Source organism: Montipora capricornis, chromosome 4 (assembly GCF_036669925.1).
Source record: "Montipora capricornis isolate CH-2021 chromosome 4, ASM3666992v2, whole genome shotgun sequence".
NCBI classification, from domain to species: Eukaryota; Metazoa; Cnidaria; class Anthozoa; order Scleractinia; family Acroporidae; genus Montipora; species Montipora capricornis.
The window spans coordinates 23,497,067-23,508,117 of NC_090886.1; the positions used below are offsets into that span (position 1 = coordinate 23,497,067).

At 42.3% G+C, this 11,051-nt stretch overlaps 1 protein-coding gene and 1 pseudogene across 1 annotated transcript; one reads left to right on the forward strand and one right to left on the reverse strand.

Moving 5' to 3' along the window:
- Positions 1–4,969: 4,969 nt before the first annotated feature.
- On the forward strand, positions 4,970–6,297 carry LOC138044541 (P2X purinoceptor 7-like). Its single transcript, XM_068891024.1, has 3 exons — positions 4,970–5,251; positions 5,874–6,000; positions 6,094–6,297. The coding sequence occupies exons 1-3, from the start codon at positions 5,023–5,025 to the stop codon at positions 6,260–6,262; spliced, it is 525 nt and encodes a 174-aa protein (XP_068747125.1). The 5' UTR covers positions 4,970–5,022; the 3' UTR covers positions 6,263–6,297.
- A 334-nt stretch (positions 6,298–6,631) lies between these two features.
- LOC138044540 (uncharacterized) lies at positions 6,632–9,173 on the reverse strand (annotated as a pseudogene).
- Positions 9,174–11,051: the final 1,878 nt, after the last annotated feature.

Sequence of the window (11,051 nt, forward strand, 5' to 3'; positions counted from 1 at the left end):
CCTTTTTTTCTCATGTCGCTACGTAGTCTTTAAGGTAGGCTGGTGTAGACCTTTGTCTTGCAGATCTTCTAGGCGCTGGTTGTCCTGGAATTGGAGTAGAACTGTGAGATGTTGGGGCTTGTGGTTGCCTAGTGACTCCACAGGGTGGTGTGGCTGTGGTTGTATGATGGCGGTGAATTGTGATGTCGTCGTCATCTAAATCTGGAGTGTCCACTTGACTTTGTTTCCTTTCCCGCTGGACGAATAACTTTACATGTGATATATTTCGCCTGTGCTGTGTTCCGTGACCATCTTCAATGATGATTTGAGTACCATGGATCTTTACGATTTTCATGGGATTCCTGTGGAACTTCGTGGAATATTTGTTGGTGTGCCGTTGTGTGACTAGCACGAAGTCACCTATCTTGAGGTTTCTGTGAGAGGCGTGACGTTTGCGGTCAGCATATGCTTTTGCCTTGTCCTTTTCTTTGGCATCTTTGGAGCGGACGATGGAATCCTTTGTGTTCTTCTTTGCTGCTACACTTGGTAACTTTGTTCGAAGTTCCCTTTGCATTAGCAGTTTGGCTGGGGTTTCGCCAGTCATGCGATGTGGGGTGGTACCATAGTTTAACAGCATTGTTGGGAGAGTTTTTCTCCAATCTTTACCTTCGATGGTAGCTGTTTGAATGTGTTTCTCGAGGACCTTGTTGAATCGTTCTACCTGACCGTTGGCTTGTGGCCAATACTCTGTGACTGTTGTGGCTTTTACTCCCCAGGATGCAAGGGTTTCTTTGAACTGGGCAGATGTGAAATATGATGCGTTGTCTGTCTTGATTTCTTCAGGATAGCCATGCTCAGCGAAGACTGCATCAAGCCAATTCAGAAGAGAAGTTGATGTAACTGACTTGAGGATCTTGACAGAGGGCCAACGAGAATAATAATCAGTGAGGACTGCTAAATATTCTCCTGTTGGGAAGAGACCACAGATGTCCAGGGCAAGTTTAAGCCAAGGTTGATTAGGCAGCTCTGTCGGTTGCATTGGCTCTGGCCGTGGGGGTCTCGCTGTTGTCTGGCATGGATAACAAGATTTGATGTGATCTTCTATTTCTTTGTCCATGTTAGGCCACCAGAGTTTGGCTCGCAGGCGCTGTTTGCATCTCGTCATTCCTGCGTGGTCTTCGTGGGCCAATGTAATTGCTTGTTCTCTGAGTGTAGTGGGGAGCACAATACGAGTTCCACGAAGAAGGATACTATGGTCCGTGATGCACAGTTCATCGGCAATAGTTTTGTAGGGTGTGGCCATTTTGTAGACTTGGTTACTGGTGAGTAATTCTCGGATTGCGCGTAACTCTGGGTCTTCTAATGATGCTTTTTGGATCTCTTCGACGCTCATTGCTCTAGGAGCGAGGTGGTTTGTCATGTAATTGACGTAACGGTCAGCGCAACTTTCCATGTTGCTTCTTGGATGTTGATTTGCGAGGCGGGAAAGCGGGTCTGCTAGGTTGGTTTTTCCCGGTCTGTATACCACTTTAAAGTCGTACTCTTGCAAACGGAGACGCCAACGTTCTATTCTGGCTCGTTGAGGCTTGCTTGTGTTGGTTGGTTTAGCTGCATAGATGTGTTCTAGGGGACGGTGATCAGTTTCCAATTCAAATTCTCTGCCAAAAAGGTACATGTGAAAGTGTTCGCAACCAAAGACAATTGCCAGGGCTTCTTTTTCGATTTGGCCATACTTTCTCTCGGTGTGGGTAAGGGACCTACTTCCATAAGCGACTGGACGGAAGGATTTGTCAGTCTGTTCTTGGAGGAGAACTGCACCAACTGCCCAGGGTGAGGCATCTACTACCACCCGTGTTTTCGCGTTTAAGCTGTAATGAGCTAGGATGGGGAAGCTGGTGAGTGCCTGTTTCAAATTCTGGAATGCTGTTTCGTGTTCGTCGTGCCATTCAAATGAGGTGTTGGCTTTTGTTAGCTGCCGGAGGGGAAACGTGAGTGTACTGTAATCTTGAATGTATCGCGAGCAATAGTTTGTGAGACCTAGGAATGATCGAACTTCTGATGCATTGGTAGGATGGGGGGCTTCCGCTATGGCTTTGATTTTCTTCTCATCGGGCTGGATGCCATTGGCTGAGACGATGTGTCCGAAGACGTTAATCTGTGGCACAGCAAAGGAGCATTTAGGTAGCTTAAGAGTGATGCCACTGTCTTCTAGTTTGGTGAGAAGTTGGTCTAGCTGATTTAGGTGTGTGGTCTTGTCACGTGACCATATCCAAATGTTGTCTGAGATGTTGGCGGTTCCTGGAATTTCTCTGATTAGATCATGGATGATTTCGTGAAAATGTTCTCCTGATGGGGAGGCACCCATTATGAGGCGAGTGAAACGATGCGGGCCATTATCAGGTGTAGAAAAGGCAGTGATATAGCGTGATTCTTCGGCCAATGTAAGTTGCAGGTAACCTAGGGAGAGATCAACTTCGGAGAATATGGTTGCACCTTCCATTTGTTGGAGGATTTCGTTAACTGTGGGGATTTGTACCCTGCGCCGTGTGAGGGCGGTGTTTGGCATTCGCATGTCTAGAACCAAACGAACATCTCCATTTTTCTTAGGGATGGCTATAAGGGGCGATAACCAGGGTGTGGCTCCTTGGACTTTTTCAATGATGCCTTCATTGCGCATTTCCTCAAGTTTGGAGTTGACCTTTGATTTCATGCTGTGAGGAATTCTTCTGGGCGGTTGAGCCACTGGGGTGACACTTTCATCGATTTCCAGCTTCACTTGGGTGTTTTTCAGATTTCCTGTTCCCATGAACAACTTGCAGTGTTTAGTGAGGATTGTGTGAACTTGAGAGTCCTCATGTTGTATCGTGATATTGTTGAGATTGACGCTCAGAAGATCAAGTGCTGTTGATGAATCAAAACCGAGGAGACATCTGGATTTGCTGTTAGAAACGAAGAAAATCGCTTCTGTTGATTTTCCGCTAGAGCTAGAAATAGGTGCGGTGAACTGACCAGCGATGTCCAAGGGCTGCTCGGTGCCATAGGCATGGATTTTAACAGATGAGGGTGTTAACCGGAAGTTGGCATTTTTTTCTTTGATGCGATCCACAATTGCGTGATTGAGCACGTTTACGGAAGCGCCAGAATCCACGATGACTTTCACTGGTACGCCATGGATTATTACGGTGGTTTCGGGATGTTTGCCTGTGTTATGGATGGTGAATAGATATTCATCATCTGTCTCACTTGAAGAGAGTTCGGGTTGTGTGACTTCACCCGTCACGTGTTGGACGCCATGTGCTTGCGGTTTACTTGACAGACAAAATTTGGCGAAATGATGGAGTTTGTGGCATTTGTGACATTCTGTTCCTTGAGCTGGACACGAACGCATTCCGCCTTTGTGTGGAAAACGACCACCGCAATTTCTGCAAGTCGTGGTTGATTGTTTTGGTCGCGAAGGCGGTTTCTGCTTTCTTCAATTGTTATGTAAGCCGTTATGTGAGCCATCTTGTTTTCGACGATTGTTGCGTAAACCATTTCCGAAAACACGTGAGTTGCCGTGTGGAAAACGTGACTGTGGTTCCACTGCATTTACTGGTAGTGATGGCGATTGAGAATTTTCGCGTTCAAGCGATCTCCCATGATTGAGGAGCTCTTGTAAGGTGAAGCTTTCTCGTAGGGCTCGTCGGCGAAGACGTTTGTCCCTTGTCTTGTGGATAATTTGGGTTCGGATTTCGTTATCCATGTTGGTGAAACTGCAATCGGACGCTTTTGTTTTCAATCGACGGTAGAAGTCGTTGAGCGTTTCGTTGATTTCTTGCCTGAGTTCTCGGAACTCGAAGACTGCCAGGTCTTTATTTTGCATGGGGTCAAAGTGCTGGTTGAGAGCAGTGACGGCAGATTCGTAGGTTGTGCCAGTGTCCGGTAAGATGTCGAAAACATCGTTTGTTGCATCGCCTACGTATGTAAGCAATAGGCCTCGACGAATAGTCAGGTCAAATTCTCGTAGACTTAGGAGAAGGTTTTCAAATCGACGCACCCATTTCTTCCATCGTTGCCCAACCGTGGAAGGATCTGAAGAGGGGTCGAACGGCTGAAATGGCGGTAATCCACTTCGAGGCGTAGCGGCAGTGGCTGCTGCGGTTGAATTTGTCGTAGTTGAAGTGCCTGAAGAAGTGGAAGAAGTTGAAGCAGGCGGTGGGTCCTGTTCACCATCGGACATTTTGGTTTATCCTCGTCGCCAATGTTGTGTTTGATTGCTATTTATTCCAATAATCTGATAAATGTACTACGCGTACATGTTACACATACACTGTACTAACTGCAACTGATATAAACTCGATCACGTTGCTAAACTAGTTATAACTCTTACGTAATCAATCGTTAAACATTAACTGTGATCAAGATACGACACTGAAATATATTTCACATCTAATAATGCACATCATTCGTACCATAACAAAGATTGTGGGCAACGCACACAAAACCACAATTATCGTCGTACAATTGCAGAATATGGCAGTTTGTGTAAAAGCATTTAACTATATTTGATATGCCCTACATGAGCTTACATGCCCAATGGATAACAAGATTGAAACTGGAACTGTTTGTAACATAACATCCAACACTACATATATTATACCTCTATAATCTTATATACGAAGCTCTATGTTTTACTTCGGCTCAACTAAACCATGTCTATTATCATTGTAATCATTCAATGCAATCTCTTGCAGAATGAAACTTAGTACTGTAAAATCTTTAAAGGGGAACGGAAGCCAAAAATCAAGTTAATGTCATATGAAGGACTACGTAGTAAAAAACAAGATTTGCTACATTATTTGTACCAATTGCTTTTTACTTAAAAGAAATACGAGTTTGAAGTTGCCATTTTCGCCCGTTTTGGCCGCTGAAACCGTGGGCGTCAATTACGGGTCAGCAGTTTCTAATACAGAGTTGTGACGTATGATATGGGGAAGATCAGGGATGGAAATAAACATACCAAGCTTGTAATTTCGTGGCGTTTATCGAGGTACTTATTTTATTATGAGCGGAGTGGAGCCTTTTCAGTTCGAGCCAACGTATCCCCCAGGGGAAGAACCCATTCAATCGGATGATGATGAAGGTGAGGATTCCCCAGAAGCGTGCACATCAAGCATGAGAACCGGGAACACCGAATGGTGCATTTGCGGTGAGTGCATTTCGATGCCGACAGCCGACGAATGCTATTGCTGCCAAGAGCTCGAGGAGTTAAATCAAAAGTTTGACGAGTCAGGTTTGTGTTTGGTACTTTTATGCTTTAAGGCTAGTACAGTTATTATCATTTTTTAGAAATTGCCTATTCGTACGGGACCCGTACACCGAATTCTATTTCTTATTCATACGGAAGTCGGATTATTACAGGGTCAATAACACTCGGGAAGTGTTACCTCGTCTTTAATTGATCTTTTGTATATAGTTCAGTTATCAAACAACGACATCGATGCTTGTTTAATTTCATGAAATACCTCCTTCGTTCGATGTCACTGGCCATATGACCTGCCTTGTGTTTCTTGTATTTTAAGTCTAAGTACCAGTTTTAAATTGTAAATAGCATTGATAAACAGTATTTAAGTCTCAGCACCCACTTTACAACGGCTAGCTTTCAATAACGACGAGGCTGTTTCGTTGATAATCGTTCAAAGAAGACTCCCGTGTGAATAGCAAATATTGGTCGGTGTACGGGTCTCGTAAGAATAGCCAATTGGCCTATTTTTTAATTGAGTGAGGCAGCCATTTATGAACTCTTGCTCGCGAGTGCTTGTTTGTTTAGAGGCTATGACTTTGACGATCGATCAATAAGGCAGGCCCACATGTTAGAGAGCTTATTCAATATTATACTGTTGTTCTACTGATAGGTGTCACATGTATTACAAATCACAGCAAATTTAGAATCGTGTGCCTTGACACTGATGTATTGCAGACCGCACTTGTTGCCATTCACCATGCTCGCCTTAATCCAATTCCAGACCCTATAGGAAACAAGTAAGCTCCTTGTTAACTCTGAGAATAATTAATTAAAATGTTTTCATTGTTAAAGAATTTAACCCAGCGCTTTTTGTGATTATTTTATTTTAGAACATGGCGCTTAGCAGCATACAGGCAGTTTACCTGGTGGGTTCATGGTGTGCTTGGCAAAAAGAGACGAAGGATCATTCCAGCATGCGTCGTCAAAACAATAAGGAAAGAATTCCCTGAAGAAAGCGATGCATACACAGGATTTAGAGAAGCAGATCTGGAATTATGACTCGCTCTGAACATTAAAAATTATTTATTCCTTTGTCGTTATTAATTAATTATTCTATTAATATATATATCATTGTTTCACAAAATAATTCATACATCACATGAACTATTGTGCTCGCAATCATACCTGTCATTTGCAAAATTATTGTCTTCAACAGGAAATAATTAATTGATCGTGATACGTCTTAAAACTTTGCTAAAATACAAGTTATGTGGTACAGTTATATTTTCATTTTCTCCCTTTTGCTTTTACCATATGAAATGGTGTTAAGGTATTTTTTCTTGTTAGACTTTTTCAACAATACACCAGACAAAAAACGATTTCTAATGAACTTAGACTTTTTCAACCACTCCTGTATGTGTGAGTAATTTAAGTGTTTCCAAATCTTGATGTATGCTTTGTGATGACTTCGTCTTTAGCAGGCCTAGGTTTGCTAGCAATATTTCGGGGGATGTGCGGGGCTGCAGGCGGTGCACTCCTTTCGTGCGGTTTCTGATTTTTTCTGGCAATAATAGCATTTAACATTGGCCTGAGGTGATCTCTGTTTGTCTTTTCTAAAATTGGTTTTGCCACCCACTCCTTGGTATGTTTTGGAAAGACCACCTTGTACTGGAGTTCTCCTTGGTTGGCACCTTTTGATGCAGTGGCATGTTGTCTTCCTGTGTTGGCATTGTGGTCTAGGGCAGACAGCTGGGTACGTGCGACCATACCCTCATAGGAGAAGTGCTGACGTTTAGGGACATACTTGGTTTGGACACTGTGGTACACTTCCAAACTTCCTGTATGACAGCACAAGGTCAACTGCTGGATGTCTTTCACAAGGGTTTTATCAAAAACAACCTCCTTGAGTGCTTCATGAGCTGGGGAGCCAGGCCGTAGCCACCTCTTGGTTCTAGCAACATTTCGAGGGATAGGTGGGTAAGCACATTGGTGATACAAGTCTGCAGAATTCCAGGAGTGGATGTTAGCAGTGTGATGGACTATGGATAACCACTTCTCCCGCAACAAGTCATTGTCTCCCTCACATGTTTCTGCACACCACCAAAGATGATTTGATATTGACTTAATCCATGCAGACAGGTCACTACAGTCCTTCTTTTTGGCTTTCTCCATAAGTTTTTTAGTTATACTTTTGGACAAGTGCCAAACATCAAATTGGTGATCAACCTCAGAGTAATTTCTCTTTAGGTCAGCTCTGATACCAACATGGCGATCAGTGGCGATAACCTTAATGTTGCCCCCCTTTGTTTTTATATTATCCATACAGCGTTTAAATCCCTCCCTTTCCATTGCATTGCTGTTGTTCACTTCAGTTACTTGAATAATCTGAAAGTCAACAATCTTGTCAGTTTGCTGATCAATCATCGTATATGTGCCATATTTTGCATTATGACCAGGACTGTCACAGCGCCCGTCCCCTGAAAGCCACAAATCTTGGCCTGCTAGTCCAGAAAATATAGAATTTTGCTCCCTCTTCCAAAATTCATTAATTACAGGAAATAGGTATTTATTTTGAATAGTATAAAAGGTATTCTCACTAAAAAACTTCAAATTGAGGATGTCTGCCAGAGAAGCTACTCTAGTGTAAGTAGAACCACTAAGCAAAATAGAGGATGACAGCAGTAAGTTTCCAGCTGCCATTCGTTCAAGCATGGGCTGGCTTTGCCAGGAAAAGGTATGATTATTAATGCATACGAGGGTCACAAATAATTGAGTTCCTTGTGTAGACTGGTCTGTCTGAATAACTTGGGCACCGCACTCAGGGCATCGCTTGAAAAGCTTAAACAATTCCTGCTTAAAGACAATAAACTTAGTATCATCCTGTGGGTTTAAAACTTTTGGTTTTTCATCTTCATGGTCTGATTCTAAGTTGGAGTCATCTGACATTTCACCAGATGTTGACGGGAGGTAAGTACCATCCTTTTGTGGAGACACTTCAGGTGAGAGAGTGCCAAAAGCTTCTTCAGCAATGGTACCTTTCTCTTCAGGAATGTCACTTTCCTCAAATTGAGTGCCTGTGTGAGAACTACAAACCAGTGGGGTCTGGGTGTCAGCTGATTTCATCATTAATTGGGCACCACGTGTATTAACCTGGCATCCAAAATCAACACCCTTGTATGGCAAATTGACTTGAATTGATTGTGATTCCACTTGCATGGTGTCTGGGTGAAAATTCAAGAACTGATCGTGTAGTGAAAAGGTACTTGCTTGTTCACTCACTTTGCTAGAATCTGGGGGATGATGAGAAGTACTTGCTTCTTCATTAACTTGAGCAGTTGAATTGGTGACAGATGCAATGTACTGCAAACCAGAACAATATATTTATAGACATATATTTAAAAGTTGTAGTGTTCAGAATAAAAATACCTTAACTTTAGCTTATTAACAGCGATGCTGTGTGTATATTATATTTATACATGAGAATTGCTATGTCTGTAAAGTCAATTTTCAATGTGAGTATGCATGTCTGTATGAGTACAACAGGGATAAATTCTTCGGACGTAAAATGGTCTTGATAGTTAGTATGATAATAGGAAAGCTTGTTTAGGTTTTTGATAGCTCGTTTTCTATTACATTTCAAACTCTCACCTCTTGTCTTGCTTTTTCAAGGGCACGATAAGCGAGGCTTTTTCGGAGCGGGTCGATGAGAGAATATCGATGGAACAGCATCGGCTTTCAGAGATGCTCGCTTTTTCGAACCAAGGAGTTCTGCCTGGAGGTCACGCTCGTAGCAGTCAGGTGTGAAATGTTCGGAACACAACCTGGTGCTCTTTGAAACGATGAGGTCAGCGCGAGAGATTTTCGCGAGCCACTGTTCTCTCAGAGAGGGGTCTTTTGGAAAGCAATGATAGGATATACCAGTTGTCTTTCTTGAATCGTTGTTGCAATCGAATGCCGCACAGTAAACCATTTTATCAACAAACACTTGAAATATTGAACTGTATCTTTCCAGAGAGTATTGATATTGCACGGCTAAAGGATTCGAATTCTGCATTTATACGAGGTTGGTAGGAAAAGACCACATTGTTTTCTACAAATAAAGTCATAAGCCAAATTCCATGGCAGATTTTCAATTTTATTGCCAATTATGGCTACTTACAACACTAATCTTCCTTCGGAATCTTGTCAAAAGTGACGTCCGATTGAATAACCCACAAGAATAAGTTTACACCCATTCCATCACAGAAAACATCACCTTAAGAGTAGATGCACTGTACGACCATGATCGCTTGCCGAAGTTTACACATGATGTCCGTCAAAAAAGTGTCTTCGAAGTGGAAAAACCACTGCTACAACTAAAGTACAAAAAATGTTTACATTGACGAGCGATTGGCGACTCGCGTTGCGCTTACCGCAGTTTTAGAGAAGGCAGAGATGTCTAGGGCGATTTCAGAGAACTTAACAAGGTAGCACTCTGGGTAACAAAAACAGCTTGCTCGTATTCTCCTTCAATTTTCCAAAACTCTAGCTAACCCGTGCTCAGAAAGACGCACAATGTCAACTCATACTGGGTCCTCGCACTACACGGCACTTCACTTCTTCCCCATATCATACGTCACAAAGTTATAAAAGAACCGCTGGCACGGGATTTCTTTGCCTCCGTACCATAGCCGAATTTTGAGCCAACTATCGCCTGAAAAGCTTGATTTTATGCGTGCTACATTTCGTTTGAGAAGGAAAAAAGTATGACAAATTGTTTAACAATGCATAGTTGTTGAAATGACGTGACAAAAAGCTACTTGATTTTTGGCTTCAGTTCTCCTTTAAGAAATATTTTTCCTGCTTTAGGCCAATTTCAGTGCCCAACATTTGGAATATATGAGGTGTTAAAAGACACATTCTGGTTTTCTTGCTCCTAGCACTAAAGCCTGGATTGCCCTGAAGAAAAAGATGATTTAGTCCCAGAATGTTAACCTAGCTGTCATTTTTTTTGTCAAAAGATATAATTTTTTTTCAATTTTTTTTATGTTACACGATGAACAGGAAATCGGCGAAATGGAGGCGAATTTAGTTGGGGATTTAAGAGCTGTAACCATCCGTGTTTTCAAACATCATCCTAGAGGTTTAAAATTAGATTTATTTGGTGCACAAACACAGACCATATCTTCTAAGCCTGAGGGACCAGAAGGCTTTCTACGCATCCTAAAGACGTTGTCCTTGATTTTTCCCCTTTCCTGTAGCCAATTCCTCGAATATTAGCAATTTGCGAAAGCAAAAAATCTTACGTGACCCGTCACACAGTCAAATTCTTACACAGTAATTGTAGTTAAAAAATTTAAAGGCGATAACGCCTTCTATGTGCCGATTTTACTTCCTTTTTTACCTTGAAGTTAAAAAATAGCCGCCGTCACTTTGGTAAAGCCATTGACCAATAGGTGAAAACTACATAAGCCGGACAAATCAAATAGACAATTGTAAGGCCTCCCTTAAAAGTTTCAAATGACCCTCTTTCAAGTTCAGTCGCACGTCATCGTCAATCTCAACCATTCCCTTCAAAAAGTATGGATGCCTTTGTAAAATGCAATCCTTTTTTATGCAATAAAATCTGGATGCCTCCCGACTCCATGTGGGTTCCATAGTCACTCTTCCCTTGCCGTCTTCCTTTGGGTAATAGTATCGTTCTTTATGAAGTATTGCAATGTCCTGTGGAATGCACACTACACCACCTCTAGCAAATTCCACTTTACACAACTCGCACTTTTTAGCCTTAGTGCATTCTTTGGTGAAGACAATGTTAAAGTTGTTGTTGTTGTGCCATATTTCTGTAAACGCAAGAGGCTTCTGGAAA